An 18,858-nucleotide genomic window follows, 5' to 3' on the forward strand; every position below is an offset into this window, starting at 1 on the left:
CTCATTAGAGATGAAGGATTTACTTGAAAAGTTTTTGAAAGGACCACCAAAAGGAACTTCACCACTTAAATCATTGAAAGAAATATCCAAGTACGTGAGATGCTTGAGTTCCTCCATGGACTTGGGGATATTACTAGAAAGATTGTTGTGAGATAGATCAAGTTGCTCCAAGTTCAGCATCTTACCCACTGACTCCGGAATAGATCCTTGCAGTGCGTTATGTGTTAAAGAAAGATTGCTCAAGGTCTGTAAATCTCCTATTGTGTTTGGAATAATACCTGACAACCGATTGACCGATAGATCGATAAGAAATGCAAACTCCAGGTTCCCAATTTCTTGAGGTAGAGAGCCGGTCAAAATATTTGTAGATAGATTCAACTCCAGAAGACCTTTCAGTAGCCATAGGCTTGCAGGTATGGTGGAAGTCAATATGTTGGAATCGATCTCTAGATACCCTAGTGTAGTAATATTCCCTATGCACCCTGGAATAGCACCAGATATTTGATTTTCTGACAATGCCAATTTATATAAATTTTGAAGTTCACAGAAAGAGTCTGGGATAGATCCACTTATGTTATTGTGATAAAGATCTAATCCTTGAAGCTTTTGTAAATTCACCATGCTTGCTGGAATTGATTCTGCCAGGTCATTGTCAAATAGATCTAAATTGATCAAACTGGTGAGATTGCCAATTCTATTTGGAATGCTACCTCTGAGATCACAACTATGACCACGAAGATATTGAAGAGAAGTTGACAAATTTCCAATTGATAATGGAAGAGTGCCATTCAAAGGATTGTTGGAAATAGACAATAATTTTAAATGTCTACACTTTGTCAACGAAGTAATGAAGCTCAGTTCTGGAGATTCACTAATGAAATTGTTGTCTGACAAGACTAACCTTTCAATGAAGCGCAAATTCCCGAGGAAGTTTGGAATTGGTCCATTAAAGTTGTTCAGAGCCAGGAAAATTGTAGTGAGTTTAGAAGAATTTGCAATAGAAATTGGAAGCTTGCCTGAAAGTTGATTAATTGAAATTGAAATCACTAATAATGTTGAGATGTTGAAGAGTCTTGGGGGCATGAACTATATAAGTTATTATTGTCCAAATGAAGATGCACTAAGTGGTAGAGATTGCCAATCTCTTGTAAGATTACATCTAAAAAATTATAAAGTTCTCAAACTTTAAAAGAAAATTATAAAGTGCTCAAACTTTAAAAATGAACATCATTCTTTAAATTTCTGTATAAAAATACAAAGGACAAGTGTAGAACTTTTTTTAATATAATTAAGGCAATTTTTGGGGAAAATGTTTTGAATAATAATTTGTAGAAGAATGTATGATTAAGAAAGGGAAAAATTTTAGGTTTAAGTGCAGAATATTTTATTACGTGAATGCATGGTTGAAAATGAGTAAGGAGAAAAAAAGTTTTCAAATAATAGCAATCAAACAGGGGCTAAAGGTTACCAGATAGGTAGCATTCTTGAATCTCAACATATTGCAATGATGAAATGTTAAAGATACTGGCTGGTATAGAGCCATTAAGAAAATTATATCCCATGCTCAACAACTTGAGGTTATCCAGATTACCCAGCTCAAGTGGAATTGCACCTGTCAATTGTTAAATCAAAACAAGAGACTACAATTACCAAAATGTTGATATGAATAACATCAATAATTCTGTGAATGTAGATCTCTTCAAAAAAAAAATTATAGTACTAATGCAATATCAATCATGGTTCATTTACCGGACAAATCATTTGAACCAAGATACAAATTCTGAAGTGTCCTTATTCTCCCAATTTCTCCAGGAATGGATCCACTAAATTTGTTGAGAGACAAAGAAAGGTTCTCAAGTTGTAAACATTCCGATAGATTGGATGGAATTTCACCACCCAATTCATTTTTCGATAGAAGAAACCCTTGGAGTCTTGGGAGGCCATGGCATATGTGAAGAGGGAGATTACCAGTGAAGTTATTCCCTGTGAAAGCAAGAATTTCCATTGTCGATATGTTAAAAATCTGCAATGGTATTACACCAGTGAGACTGTTATTTTGTAATGCAAGTACTTTCAAGTTACGAAGATTTCCAATGTCTTCTGGGATTTTCCCTTGTAGAGGATTGAGAGAGAGATCCAAATACTGGAGCGTCGATATATTAGAGAGAGAAGGTGGGACGAAACCTGCAAAACTGTTATTACAAAGATCCAAAACTTGTAATTTAGTTAAGAAATGAATCCATGAAAGGATTTCGCCACTAANATTTTGATACAATCATATCTCATTCCATCGTATGTTTGTATACCAAATTGTAAATTGTAATATACATGTGGTACAACTAATTTAATTTTAGCAGATTCTTTTCTTTTCCTTTACCTTTTTGTGTTTGCCATTCATGACTATTTTAAATTGTACTAAATTAATTAATTATGTTTGATTCTCAATCTTTATGTCACTCTACACTTTACTCATCTTTTCAGTAGAATAGAAAGTAAGAAAAAATTCTTCTTTCGGTGGAATGGCTATTGAAAGACATTTCCTTTAAGCTCCATTAAAATTAAATTATTGGGAAAAATGTAATTTAGAAATAATGATTTTTTTTTTAAATGTGTGGTTAGAAAAGGGAAATTTTTTTATATTTACTTGTAATGTTATATTATTGAAAAAAGAGTAACTAGGATGAGGACGAGGTAACCAGCAAAGTACTCTACCATGTTCCCGCTGCATCTTATCCCTTCCCTCTACTGATTCTTTCAATTTGATACTATTATATGGCCCTTCAAGCCTGCTCATGCAACGACCAATTCGTTTAACTTCAACCTGTCTGTACTGCGCATTACATGTTTGACTAGTGATGTCAATGTGAACGACACTCGCCTAGATTTAAGAAGCTTGGTGGGGCAAAAATAAACTAAATTAAAAAACAATACATAATCCTCGTCCCAAATTGAGATAAGCTTGTGATCCATAATGAATCGAGACTAGACCTATACAAAAAGCAGGACAACGCATGCCCACAAGTGGGCCCTTTTGTATCTCTTTCATTGAGGATTGACTCGATTGATACCACTAATTATCTAGGTTGTTTTATTGATTACTTATAGGCATCATTTTCATCCCCATTCCTTTTCACCTCAAATTATTATTAAAAATTTGACTTACTAAAGAAAAAGTTACTTGAATATAACTTATAAGCCAAAAAAATTATATCAACAGAGGATAATTAACTTTAACCTAACAAGCAACAATGACTTGGTCTTCATAATCCCAGCTCTTGTCTTGGCAAAGAGTAGTTTTAAAAGTAAGAAAAAATTCTTCTTTCGGTGGAATGGCTATTGAACGACATTTCCTTTAAGCTCCATTAAAATTAAATTATTGGGAAAAATGTAATTTAGAAATAATGATTTTTTTTTTAAATGTGTGGTTAGAAAAGGGAAATTTTTTTATATTTACTTGTAATGTTATATTATTGAAAAAAGAGTAACTAGGATGAGGACGAGGTAACCAGCAAAGTACTCTACCATGTTCCCGCTGCATCTTATCCCTTCCCTCTACTGATTCTTTCAATTTGATACTATTATATGGCCCTTCAAGCCTGCTCATGCAACGACCAATTCGTTTAACTTCAACCTGTCTGTACTGTGCATTACATGTTCGACTAGTGATGTCAATGTGAACGACACTCGCCTAGATTTAAGAAGCTTGGTGGGGCAAAAATAAACTAAATTCAAAAACAATACATAATGCTCGTCCCAAATTGAGATAGGCTTGTGATCCATAATGAATCGAGACTAGACCTATACAAAAAGCAGGACAACGCATGCCCACAAGTGGGCCCTTTTGTATCTCTTTCATTGAGGATTGACTCGATTGATACCACTAATTATCTAGGTTGTTTTATTGATTACTTATAGGCATCATTTTCATCCCCATTCCTTTTCACCTCAAATTATTATTAAAAATTTGACTTACTAAAGAAAAAGTTACTTGAATATAACTTATAAGCCAAAAAAATTATATCAACAGAGGATAATTAACTTTAACCTAACAAGCAACAATGACTTGGTCTTCATAATCCCAGCTCTTGTCTTGGCAAAGAGTAGTTTTAAATTAATTAACTAGTAGAAGTGAAAAAGTGGTTCGTGTAAGTGTTATGGCCTAGGTCCAATCAACCTTGGATATAAATACTTTCAATATATAATTAATGCAATTTAATGGCAGATCTATTATTTAATTAGAATAATTCTACTCCTGCAAAGTTGGTGTACAAAAGTGGAGTACTAAAATGCATTGGCAAAATCTGAAATCTTGATTTCAAATAATTTAAAAATTTATTTGTGAAATAATTGGTGTAGATTTGATTTTGTAACCTAACTTTGTAAACCTCCTTTGTTATTGTAGCATAACTCATTTAATTAATAGACAATTAAATTAAATAATAGAGTCCGTAGATTCAAATTTTCGTAATTTGTTAATCACAAGGAATAATAATTGTGAGATACAAAGTACATATGATTAAGTCTTAAATCGTCCGTGGTCGTAAATAATAACGAGATACAAATATCGACGTGTGGTATTTCTTACTTGTGAAGTAAGCAACTGATCTCACAAACTAAAGTGTGATGACACTTAAATGAACACGTTGGTGTTTTGTTATAGAACAAAACATTGGTGACCCACCTAGAGATTTCACATGGATAACTATCTGAGTGTCAGTGGTTAATTTGTAACATTCAGTAATGGAATTGGTCTTTTAAGATCGTCATGGTACCTTATATGAGGACAGTCATACTTTGGCGGTGTTGGATGTTACTCTGCCAAGGGCCACTAATACGGCATCGTTTATGTATGTCAAGAATCATATAAAGGTTGTGAATGACTAATATATGATTCGTTACTCTTAGATAGTAAGAGATTATGATCTGTGTTTCCTTCAATTAAGTCGATACTGAAATCCTTGGCCAAGATGTACTCATAAGTCGAAAAGGAGTTTTCGACTTATATTGACTTAATAGTTGGGTGAAAGATACGACGATAATCGAGATTGACACATTTCTATATCTTGTAATTGATCGGATCATATTGATGAAGGGATTACGATTTCAAGGTAAACGAACGAGTTTGGTTTTGTCATACCACGTGACATTTCCCGTCACATGTATTGTCCTAATACATTGCTAGATGTCAATCTGGGACGACGAGTGTGAATTGGTGATAAATTAAAAGGGTGTTATAATTTACCAATTTAGATTATATCAAAGTAATATTTGACGTCGTTTAGCATCGTGATCGGGAACCTGATGGATCGCACACAAAAGAGAATCGGAATATTGTAATTTGTCAATTAATTAATTTAACAATCGTTGGATAAATTAATTAATTGGGTTGGTTATTTATAGGCATGAATTAATTAATTGGATTAATTAATTTACGGATCGGATTTAATTAAATAGATTAATTAGATATTGGATCGGGTTAGGCCAAGCTCGTTTGGGCTTATATAAATAACTGATTAGGGTTTATAATTTTGTAGAGAATTCATTATTCTTGCTAGCACAAGAAAAAAGCTATAATCCTACAATCTTGTTCTCCGTGTGGATCACCGTTGGAGGCTAAACAATTGAAAATCTGTGATTGGCAGATCAAGATCGTTGGAATGCAAGAAAAGTAAAGGAGTTTGCAGATCTAGGAAAAGGTACGATCTTTTTCACAATTTCTATCTATACACAAGAAGATTCTCGATGGGAATCGAAACAACGGTTAATATAGTACACTGAGTGAACAATTTTGTCTAATTTTTTATTCTACTGAAAAGAGGAAGAAAGTAAGTGTAAAGTGAAATAAAGATTGAGAATCAAACATAAATAGTTAATATAGTACAATTTAAAATAGTCATGAATTTGTTAATTTTCCACACGGCGTTGATTTAATTAGTTAACTAGTACAAGTGGAAAAGTAGTTCATTTACTTTCTTCATGTGATTAAACAACTTACCTTTCTCCATGGATTATTTCTATTCAAAAGGTCGAAATGAATCTAAGTAGAAATGTCTTTTATGTTACATATTTTGAAAATAATAAGTGAGACCTTTAATACAACTTCAACAACCCTCTTTATATTTATTGCCACCAATATACTTCATTGCTCCACCGTACTATAAACGCACACCAATTAATTAATGTTTTTGATAAGGTTGTGGTAGAAAAAATAAAAAATGTTTCAAAAGTATAGTCTTTTATGTCATTTTCTTACTTCCATATTAATAAATAGACAAATTACTTCAAATATGATGGCGCAAAAAAGAAAAAGAAGAAATCGTAGTCACCATCGTATTTATTCATTAATTATGTCTTCCCATGGGATTTTCTCTTGAAGCAATAACTTGTCGATCTAGTCGCCACTGGTACAAAATAAGAAACGATCTCTCCAACACATAAATGGCTGGGAGTTCACGTTCTCACCCACTTCTTTTCTTATTTAACTTACTTTCTCACTTTTATTTTATCATTCTCCTTTGTTTTTCGTTGTAAACCAAATAGTTTCATAGAAAGTAGCAAAAAATTGAATAGTACTAGAAGTGTGATAAAATAGCAAGTTTTGACTCCCTACATTAGGAAATTCAGATTTGCTCTTTATTTTTAATTTTAAATATAGAGAATTCATTTGCAGTTCTAGAAAATTTACTTTTAATGGCAATAATTTTCATTGTGAATGTCAAGACTTTATCGTGGAATATAATCAAAGGCCAAAAAAATTCGTCACAGGATAGTCGTAAAGGCCCATCATAAAATGTATGTTTGTCATTGAACATAAATATTCAACCTACAAAAATAAAAAAGATAAAAATAAAAAGAGATATTGTTGTTCATATTCTTCAAATTTGGTTGTCACATTTCATTTAAACGACAAGAATGTGGTTGATGATTACCAATAACAAAATTTTTGTTCTTAAAATTTCATAAAAAACCAAGTTTTTTTTTAATAAACTCATTTAAAATATATATTATTAACATCAACAATTTGAAATTAATTTTGTTATTAAATTTAATTTTGTTTTGTTTTTACCTTGTCGTTAAAAAAAAATGTCATTTTTATCTATTAATGTCAAGAATATAACTTTAATATACTTATAATGAACATAAATGACACTCAAATACAAACTTCAAAAACTGCCCCCTGCCCCCCAAAAAAATTAAATATAAGGCCTACATATCTATGTATATCAAGATAGTTGTGACACGCGATCAATCCCGAATCACCCTCGTGGATCTGAAACATGGCGTGCATCAATGGTAAATGCGAAGTAGGTGCCGAACCCCATCAACACTAACTTCGACCTGCTATGACTATAATAATTTTTTAAAAGATTTGATGGAGTTCCCCTTGTAATATGCACTAAACATACTTGAAAAGAAATAAATTTTCCCAAGCATACACATATGATGTGAATGTGGAATACGTGATCCAGTAAATATGTAGTAATCAAGTAAAGAGCCAACAAAAAATTTTAATTTCCTTTATGAGAAAAAGTCCCAAATGCACAAAATAATTATAATATGCATCGAGCCCATTAGACTAATACATATAACTCCAAATGACTTATTCGATGTAATAAGTAATAAATATGTGGTCAAAAAGAAATTAAGACTGCATGAACTCACAAAGTGAGTCATACAACTGATTATAGTATGTGGTTCGACTCGACCGATCAACTAGCTCCAATTGCTGCTCCAACTCAACTACTACCTGCTAAGAAAAAGGATGATATAAAATATGAGTTTGTATCTCAATGAGCGGACAATTTACAAATAAGTATATTTTCCCATTTGTACATTTTTGCTGAAAAATCTCATTTATTCTATTACAACTTTAAGCAATTCTAAATTCTGATAATTACTTTTAAGCCTAAAACACGGTGGATAGTAAAATCATTTATTGTTTATTCTAAATAATCAACTGTAAATTATTTTAAATATAAGCAATCTGATATTCATAAAAATTTGAGTAAAACGGTCATATCTCAATTCTATAAGATGAAACATTTATTTTGTAAAATTGAGTAACTAAAATCTATAATTTGAAATCTTATAAATGGTATTTGAAATAACCATTCCCATGTTCCGATTAATATCAATGTACATGGAAAGGTTATTCATAATTTGAAAATTCTTAAATTCTAAAATATTGTAATTCTGTAATTCTAGTCATATGCGAGTAGAGTTGTCCAAAAACTATAATTTGAACTTACATTTTGAAAACACATTCACACTAGTGCAGACTATGATAAAATCATGTGGATACTTTTTGATAATTTTAAAACTAACTTTAAATGCACTGAAATATTTAATACTGACATAATATACTAATGATATGACTTAGCTAATTGTGTTTAACTTTTAAAAGAACTATTTATTTATAAAAATCTTATTTTATTTTGAAAATCATGCAGCCTAAGTCAATTATCTAAAATAAGTACCTTTTTCAACTAATATGATTTAGGGCAAGCACTATGATAAATAAACATTTCATATAATTAGCTTTAGAACTAATATAAATTAAATTAGTGCTTATTTCTCCAATCACAAAATTGATTGCGGCGAACTAGGTGGGCAGGTACAATTTTTCCACTTCTATGCGAGCTACTGAAACTAATCACTTGATATTGTAAAAGAAATAAGATATGAAAGAAAATCCAGCACTTGAAGAAGTGTATATCATCTCCTACACTTTGACAGCTGGTACTTGCTACTTTTAATTTTATTTTTCTTTCTTCTTCTTCTTTTTTTTTTTTTTGGTCTTTTTCAGTTTCTCTTTGCTTCTAGTTTCTTCCTTACCCAATTAGAAAATGTATCCATTTTCCTTTTATATTAATACATTAATATTGTATAATTGTAAATCAAGTCCTTAATCTTAATATAACGTAACTATCAGCCCTTTAACTCTAAATATAGAAACTAAATCTCTAGGTTCCTTTATTAAATTATCAGTAACCCTTAAGTATGTGTAATTATAAAATAGGCCTCATGAAAATTATTTGTTTAACTTAAGTCCTCATTTACTTTGAGTTTGACCAAACACTCTCTTGATTTTGACTAAAAAAAAGTAGGGTGTAATAATCTTATCTCTTAAAAAGAATTTCATCCTTGAAATTCAGTCAGCAAAGATTCGAAAACATAAAGATCTAATCCTAGCTCTCTGTTGTGGCCTCTTCTCTTCATGATTCCTCTAGAGGACTAAAACTAGTAGACTTATCTTGATTGGCAGAACTTCCTCGGAGTCTTGCATTTCCGAATTTTTCTAATAGATCATACCATTTTTGGCCCCTGAAGTTTTAAATTTTTCTACTAAGGAATGCGCTTCACCTTATACGATCTATAAATATCTAAGTTTCCTAGCCATTTCTTTAATGCTAGCAAATTATCTATGCCAAAGGTTAGGTCAAAGTATTGGCAAGTTCCTTGTCCAAAATCCTACTTAATTGATTTATAATTAGGATCTAGGTGTTGGGTGTTCATAGCATCTTTGAATGGAGTCAAAGTCATATCAAGAAGATCAAGTTGAGGAAAAAATGCTGAAGAAGATCAAGTCGAGGAGCGCTCGAATGATTTTAGCAGTGAATGGACAGCTTGCTGGCCGCCTGGACAACCCTCAAGCAGATGGATTACCCAGTGAAACCCTAGATTTCGATTTTCGGACATCTTACAATGTCAAACAACCTCAAATACTTCATATTATAAATACCCAAGCCATATTTCATCCCTATTATCTGTTGAGCCTATTTTCATGCAAGAGAACGTCCTATTGAAGATCAATTACACAATCTATAGTTCTTTGACTTAACTACAAGATTAAAGCACTAAACAATCCGAAAGATCAAAAGACTAACAAAATCCTTTACCAAATAGCATTTAGGGTTCTCAAGATCTTGAGAGGTGAATGGAATTTCAATTTGAGAAGAACGAGCTCGTTCTTGATGATCCACAGGGAAAAAAGAAATCTAAAAGTTCTAGAGCTGGTGCTAGAGTGTACAACTATGGAGTTCTTAGATGATTACAAGTTGAAGGTCAGAGTCTACTAAGGTTTAGTTGTGTCGTGACCAATTCTATAAGTCAAAATTTTTCAAGTGGATCTTTTACCGAAGAGAAGTGCCAAAAGGTGTTTTTTTTTTCCTCTCTCTTGTAGAGTTCTTCAAAGGATTTTCCTTTGTAAACAAATCTTGATATTGATTACTTTACTATTTTGATATTTATGCTTGATTGATCGTTAGGATTTAAACTTACTGTAGAAATTTTCTAGATACAATAATTTGTGACTTGTTGCATGTTATTGTTTGTTTAATTTTAATTTTGCATATTACACCTATTCATCCCCACTAGGTGTTGGTTGGGTCGAAACGTGATACTTCAATTCGTATATAACTTATTTTGATTCTTGGCCTAGTTTTATCTCGATGACTCAATCGCTATATGTTCCTTACTAGTTTAATGATAACAATTATGCCTACTCGAAGATTAGGATGAGAGCCTTCTTGAAATTTATGGATGAGAGTGTTTGGATGAGTGTAGAGAAGGATTGGACAATGCCATCTATAGCTGTTGCTATGTTGTTACACCTATAAATGTTTTCACTTGGAGTATGGATGAATTAGCTAAATGTAACTGATATAGTAAAGAAGTACATTTTGCTTTTTTGGTTGTATCATCTAAAGGGTATAAATGAGTATCTATGTGTGAGACCGTTAAAGAAACTTGGAATATTTTAGAAGCCATACATAAGAGAACTAAGATAGTGAAAAACTGTAAGCTATAGATGTTGACCACTACGTTTGAGGAAATTAAGATGAAAGATGATGAATGTTTTGATAAATTCTATGCTAAATTGAATGATATAGTATATTCTATTTTCAACCTAGGTGAACGAATTCCCAAGACAAAAATTGTTAGGAATTTTCTAAGATCTCTTCCTTAAAGGTTTAGACCTAAGGTCATGACGATTAAGTAGATGATTACTCCGGAAAAGTATGGATTTACCCTTTAAAGGCTAAATCAGAGTTTTTTTTCCTTAAATTCCGAACTTGGCTTAAAATTTTGGAAAATCAAATGGATTAGAAGTTAAAAACTTTGGAAACTCAGTCTAGAGTTTTGTAACGCGGAATTTGTTAAATTTTGTAATCAAAAGATAACCATGAGACAAAGGACAGTTAAATACACACCTAAAAAAATGGGGTTACGGAAAGAATGAATAGGACTTTGATGAATAATGTCAGGTGCATGCCAATTAGTTCAGGCCTTGCTAAGGGGTTTTGGGCTAAGGCACTATGCACAGCAACATATTTAATGAATAGATCTCCATCTTGTTAAGAACTATGGACGGGAGAGCTTCCAAACTTAACATGTACTAGAGTGTTTGGATGTGTAGCATATGCACACCAACTAAGGGCAAGTTGGAGCCTAAGGCCACTAAATGTGTTACGTTAGGCTATTCTAAGAGGGCTAAGAATTACAGGTTGTGGGTATTAGGGGAACATGGTATTAAGATCATTAACAGTAGAGATGTTGTCTTTAATTAATCTGAAATGCTTGTCTAAAATCTATACATGATGATTCTGAGGAAATTAAATCTAACAAGAAATTTCAGAATGAATCTGATGGGAATAAACCTGTGATTGATGAGGTTAATGTAACTCATGCTGAAATTGAAACAGAAACTCACTCCAATAATTGAATAGAATCCTATCCAAGATTGCCAATTGATTAGGGATAGAGAGAAATGGAAAATTAAACCAAATCCAAGGTGCGAATCTGGGAACTTGATTTATTTTGCCTTTGTTTTAGGTGAAGGCCTTGAACATTCAGAGCCTATGTGCCTAAAACTATTAACTGGATAAGGACAGTGATGGAAGAAATGCAATCCTTAATTGAAAATAAGAATTGGAGTTTCGTTAATTTGTCTAATGGTCAAAGAATTGTACAATGTAAGTGGATTTACAAATTGAAAGAGGGTTTTGACTATCTTGAGATATTTTCCCTTGTCATTCAATATAAAACAATACCTAAATTGATTGTAGCATTAGTTGTTCAATTCATTTGAGAACTTGAACCACTAGATGTTAAAAATGCTTTCCTACATTGGAAATTAGAGGAAAATATCTATATGAGTCAACCCTTAGGCTTTGGGTTGAAGAAGGAACTTATTTGTAAATTGAAGAGGTTTGATAGGTTGATCTTTAAAGGATATGTAGATGTTGACTTTGTGGATGACAAAGATCACTAAAAATCCAGCATCACCTATCTTTTATGCTGGCCAATGATTGTATAAATTGGAAAACTGTGAAAGCTTGAAAGGCGTTTGTGTGATTTGAATTTTCTGCATGAGACTCTTATTACTCTCATTGTTAGTCAAATTGCATTATTGCTTATTACAAATCTTATCCATCATGAGAGGTAAATATATGTCAAGGTGAAGTATTATTTTCTAAAGGTTAAGATAGCTTCAAGTGAAGTTAATCTTGAAAAATTCATGTTGATGGATGTCCATTTGATATGAGAATTAAAATGTTTTCGATTAGTCTGTTTAACATTTGTTTATCAATTACGTATATTGATAATGGCTAATTCTTTTGTGGGTACCTGGGCAAGATGATATTCAGCCTGCCATAAATGTGCAATTCTGTAACTAAAAGAGTGATTGTATTTTGAGAACCAGGGTGAAGATTGAAGGAAAAACGTGTTTTTTCCAAAATACAACTTAAAATGGGGACATTTCTGTAATTTGTTCTGTAGGTTTGGAAGGAAGGTCCTAAGTGGCAATCTACAATTGGTCTAAGTTATTGATACTTGGATCTGTGTTTCTTAAGCTTGCCTAAGAACCGTTGGATCTAATGAATGGCAATGATCTCTCCATGGCTTAATATGACTCTAGGTTAGTCTCATGAGAAGGGAGTAGATAGGTTTTTTGGATTAGTGATCTTTCAGAGTCTGATATTTTTTTCTCTCTAAGCCATATTCATCTCCTTCTTCTACATTGATTCTGGAACGATTTCTAGTGTGTTTAGTCTCTGAAAATCCATGTAAAATTGTCCTGCTACAGTAATCATTAGGCCTGTGATATTGGCTATGTATTGTAGTTCTATTTTGAGAATAGGGTTTATGTCGAGTCTTGGAGATCCTTCAAGGATCGATGGACGAAACTGATATCTGAGTGGTTCGATGTACTTTGCTCTCTCTATGAGATGGTTTGCACATAGTGGATTGGGCTGATCCTGAGCCCCCCAAATTAGGCTTTTTGGGTGAACTGGATGACCAATTTTGATGTTATTGTTCTTTATTTTTCTGCCACTTATTTACTTGTTTGTGGTGCTGCGTATTTTTCCATGTTGATTGAATATTTTCCTTTGATTGCGTTGCTAGAAATATAGGTTCAATGAAGGTAAAATCGGTTTTGGGACCAATATTCCCAACAATGCACTAACATAAAATCAATGAGTTCTATAACAATTTATCATGATAGGAGTACTATTTTCATAAGATCCTAAAATGGCCAAACTAAAGAAACAATTGATCCAATTTGCATCCTAAAAAAATATCATTACATAATATTTATGAATATGACGACAAAGTCCTCTTACATCTCATGACCTTGGCACCTAAAGTATCATCCTACTAAATGATATTAAATGTTGTTGATTTTATATCACGCAAGTGTACGGAAAAAAAAAAAGTAACATAATGGACCTACGAATCGGAATTATCGTTCCCATGATCTAATTTATTATTTCTAACTCCTATTCTACAAAAACAAGGAATATATTTGTCATTGGTTATCTAAATTATTTTACTTAAACTAAAATAATATATTGTCCACAATCTATCAAATTCGAGTTTTAACACATGAATGTGGATGCTAGAGCTTATAATTTCATTTATGAATTCCTTTTAATTTTCTAATCAAGATTCAAGACTAGTAGTTTTCGATCGAATTCTTCTAATGTATTCAATTTACCTCTCACTAGTTTGAATTGATTCTTTTTAAATAAGTCAATTCCATATCTCTATGTAAATCCGAATACACCTTAATTGAACGCCTTAAATCTTTAAGAAACCATGTAACGGCCGCATTAACTAGAAATTGGTCTACACTTTTATAATAGCTCCCAAATTTTCCTCATGTGATCAGAATCTATAACTCACCTCTCGACTCGTTATAGATCCACAAGATCATTTAATTATTGATCATTAAAGCATTAAAATTCATAAATAAAATTGATGACTAAAAATTAAACTACTAAAATCTTGAAATTAAATTACAGGGTCACACATAGATTACATTGTTTGTCATAACTATGAATTTAGGTACTCGTACTGATGAAAGAAAATCAAGAAAAAAGTATAGAATTTCTTGATAAAGGAAAGAATTGAATCTTACAGCAAATTCTTCCTCAATTTCAAAAGTCTTCAAACCCTATTTTTTTCCTTTGATCTTGATGGTTATGTGCTTTCTCTCTCTAAAACTGTACGTGTCCCATAAAAAAAGAATAATGAAAGCTATATATAGAAATATAGAATAACTTTACAAAGGAGTCATAGTGTATCCACCATGTGGAGTTTGAGTGCAATTAGAAATTCATCAAAAAGATGGAATTTCTATTAGTTTACACTTTGGTCTTCAAAGTTCAGTTCTTGTGCTTCCCAGGTCCCCTTTATTTGCATGACAGGTACTTTACTTCAAGTCTTGGTTATTTTGATCTCCAATACTTCAATTTTATATATCTTCAATTCAGTTTCATCCAAACTTGTCCAATCCGAATTTTACTGAGAATTAACTAAATTTAATCTAAATTAAGTAGATATCCGCTTAAAATAATAATGAATAAATAACAATTGAGGTCTGAATAAATGCATAAAAGCACTTATCATTAAACACTCAATCTAATCATATCTAGATTACAAATATCTAAATATCGTCATACATCACCTTGACCTTCAGTACATTAAGTGTTCATTTAGAAGAGATTAAATGAAGTGAAAATTATAGCATTAGGTAAGAAAGTACTGAAGAAGATCTATGGTCTAATCCGAACGGATTTTGTTGAATGATTTCAAATAAGTTGTGCCAAAAAAAAACCCTAAAACCATGTTGTACCAAATTTTCAATCTTAACATATATCGACATTGGCTTTCTTCACAAAATAAGTTTAGATTCACATTCTCAATAAATAACATTTATAGTCCATATAATAAAATATCGCGTAAGTATAAAATTGAACTTTGATGATTACTGAATTTTTGTGACATTGATATCACGTAATTGTCCTCCTCTATATAATATTCAACCTATTGTGCCGTTCAAAAAAATCTCCAATTTAATGAAACTGAAAGTCCAAATTTGCATACCACTGGCTAGTTGTATCATCTGGCCTCCTCTTTAACTTACCGTCGTGTCATGTTTCGCAAATAAATTCTCCCCAGTATCTGCTTAATTTCTTAATTCTCTCCATTTTGAACATGTTTCCTTGATCTAATGTTCTTTTCTCTGGCAATCAACATTCCATTTCTTTTATCTACAGTGACGTTACTTTTCTGCACCCAAAGAGTGAATTAAAACCATCCAATCATATTTCTCGTGTCCGTACATGTGCCTTATCCTTCCATGCTCTAAAAGGTAATAAATTTCCTACGAGCTCTAATAATAAAAATCAACACGTAATTTTTTGAGATAATCAAGATTTCTTAAATTGTCTCCTAGAATATCTATATCTTAACATTTGTTGGTACCTGTCATATAAAACGTATACAAGAGAATTTCTGGAAACTCCCATAAAACAATTTGATAATCACGTACTAGGTGATTATATACTCCCTTAATTCAAATACTTATGAATGAGCAATCTATAAAATCATCAAAACTCTCACTTTAAATTGGTGATCTATACAAAATTGCAATCAAAATGTGTACTAGGTTTCACGCACCATAGTGTCAGCCCATTCATCCATTAGATCATTACAAATAATATCAAACAAAATGTTAAATTTTTTATCTGGGCATTTTAGAACTTGACAAAATATTATAATTAAATGATATTTTTGCGTTAAAGTTCTAAATAAAGTAGATTTAAACGTATCACATTTTTCTCATGAAATCCCCAATTCCATCGGTGTTCCACCATGCAATTAACGTAGTTGAAAATATAAATTTTATTTTATTTCTCCTGATGCACTCCTACATTAAATAATGATTTAAATAGAAATATTTCATATTTGTTAATAACGAGACACATTAAATTGGAACATATTAGAAAACTAAAAAATCTACTATACTTTCAATGACAAAAGTGACATATAATTTGAAACAAATAAAAAAGGAAAGCAAGTTCATTTTTAGGGGATGGAGGGAGTACTATGGTATGAAATGATTCCTCTTACTAATATATTGGATATTGACAAACACCATTGTTGGCTTGTCAAATTTTTTTCCCCACGACTTTTTCTAAGTTATCAGAGTTCGATGGTACTAAATTCACTTTAGCTTTACTCGCTCGTGACTTTATTTTTCTGGCTATCGGTATCATTGTATCAACTATAGTAAAAAGTAGTTGTTTCTTGATGTCTACATCGATCTTTTAGGACAAATTTATACATCTGGCAAAAGGGTGTAAACTAGATTAGACGGGCTTAAAGTAGTTCGACAATGTCTTGATTTGCTGGCTGGACTGCTAGTAGCACGATTAATATCATTGTCACAAATGTTACTATGAAGAATATTAGTAAAATAATGATATCCACACAAAATATTATAATTAAATAATTTTTAAATATAATAATAAAAAAGATAGTAAAAATTTGGTGGCTAGTCACGTGACCCCCAATTTTTGGGCAAAATTTTTTTTTATTGGTTTTCTGAGCATCATTAAATTTTCTATGTTTTTATTTCAATTTTCGGGGTTATTACAGGATGCCAAATAAAGTCCAAATGTTGCAATCTTAGTATCATTTCAAAGTGCTGAGGCCTAGATTTCCATGTCTTTAATAGCGTGTGAAATGATCAATCATAGCAACTATTACAGCTTGTAAAAATATTCCGTTCCCGACAAGTATTTCAAGAATTTCGATAACATGCTAACTTTAAAAATTATCCGACAATAGTATGCTATCGAGTCCACAAATCGCCTACGTCATCTCGAAACTCATTTCGAAAACTATATCATAGATCTATCAAATGATCCAAACAGACATCCAAAATAATTAAAGGTGCATCAAGCGTGCATCTTAAAAGGAGGGACCTAACTTGACTTTTCATTACAAAATTTCAATTGCTTATTAACGTTTACTATTTTTGCGTGCCAAATTTCTCAATATAATTTAAATCATTTTATTATGAAATTTTACATGAGGTATGATGTGAAAAATTTTTGAAATTTTACATCTGAAAAAGTCATAACCCGTGTAAATTTTGGGAAGTAAAATTTGAATGTAAATTTATCTGGCATATGACTTTTTTCGGATGTAAAATTCCTCACAACTTTTTGTAAATTTGATTATCCCTCGTAACTCAAAATATCTGCGTACGCAACTAATTACATAAGATTGTCCTTGAATCTTCTAAAAAAAAATTCCATTGTCTTGGAATCAATGCATTCTAAATAGCTTTGGAGCTCGTGACTTCTACCACCATTATATGTGACTATACATACTGAATATGCATATATGTTAATGCATGAACAATATGGATTAATTTTGACCTGCTATGACTATAATAAATTTTTAAAAGAATTGAAAGAGATCCCCTTGTAATATGGACTAAACGTACCCAAAAAGCAATAAATTTTATCAATCTTACACAAATGTTGTAAAATGGGGAATACATATGCCTCTAATTATGTAGTAATCAAAATAAGGTTTAATAGCACAAACGTCCCAATGTTTAGCCTGTAGTTTGCAAAACGTCCCTTTGTTTCAAATTTTTTAATTTTTGTCTCTTTTTCCACATTTCATTGTTGAAAACATTATTTTCACCAATTTTTAATGTAAAATAACCAATTTATCCTCCTATTCAAATAAAACAAAAACAAAAAAAAAAGAAAAAGAAGAAAAAATTGCAATCTTACTCCTAATCTTTTTAAAAAGTGCAAATGAGTCCAAATAAATTATTAAGCTTAGTAACACAAAATGTCCCAACATTTAGCTTGTAGGGTGCAAAACTTTCCTACGTTTCAAAATGATGAAAATGATGTTTTCATCAATGAAACGTGAAAATAGATATGAAAATGCATAAAAAATTGAAACATAGAGACATTTTGCACACTACTTGGAAAAACGTAAGGACATGTTGTGTTATTAAGCGTTATTTAATATATTAAAAATAACAAGAAAAAAGAATTATTTCTCTCTTCTCTTCTCCAAATGGGCCACTACCTTAGAAGCCAAAAAACTCCGACCAACCACCATCCAAACTGAGGGGATCTCCATACGACCAGAAAGCGCTCACTTCCTACTACACATATCATCCAACATCCAACCTTCATGTCAAGAGATTTGGTCCCCACCAAGAGTAGTTCCCATCGTCACGAACCACCCATTTCGGCTTCGATATCACGCTGAATCTGCTACAACAATTTGATTATAAACGTGAAAAGATTCAAAGATTTGTTTTTCATCCCTATTTTCACGTTTCAATGCAAAAAAAAACTTGCTTTTCACCAATTTGAAATGTTGGGACATTTTGCACGCTACAGGCCAAACGTAAGGACGTTTTGTGTTATTAAGCCTATTAATAATTTATTTCAAATCATTTGCACGCTTTAAAAACATTAGGAGTAAGATTGCAATTTGGTCTTTATTTTTCTTTTCCTTTTTTATTTT

The 18,858-nt window shown here is 31.7% G+C and overlaps 1 protein-coding gene across 1 annotated transcript; it reads right to left on the reverse strand.

Moving 5' to 3' along the window:
- Positions 1-65: 65 nt before the first annotated feature.
- On the reverse strand, positions 66-2,260 carry LOC111399840 (LRR receptor-like serine/threonine-protein kinase FLS2). Its single transcript, XM_023027332.1, has 4 exons — positions 1,750-2,260; positions 1,469-1,612; positions 186-1,016; positions 66-133 (listed from the first exon to the last, which is right to left on the reverse strand). Exons 1-4 carry the CDS (start codon positions 2,003-2,005, stop codon positions 66-68), a joined length of 1,299 nt encoding a protein of 432 aa, XP_022883100.1. The 5' UTR covers positions 2,006-2,260.
- Positions 2,261-18,858: the final 16,598 nt, after the last annotated feature.

Source organism: Olea europaea, chromosome 9 (genome assembly GCF_002742605.1).
Source record: "Olea europaea var. sylvestris chromosome 9, O_europaea_v1, whole genome shotgun sequence".
Taxonomy (NCBI): domain Eukaryota; kingdom Viridiplantae; phylum Streptophyta; class Magnoliopsida; order Lamiales; family Oleaceae; genus Olea; species Olea europaea.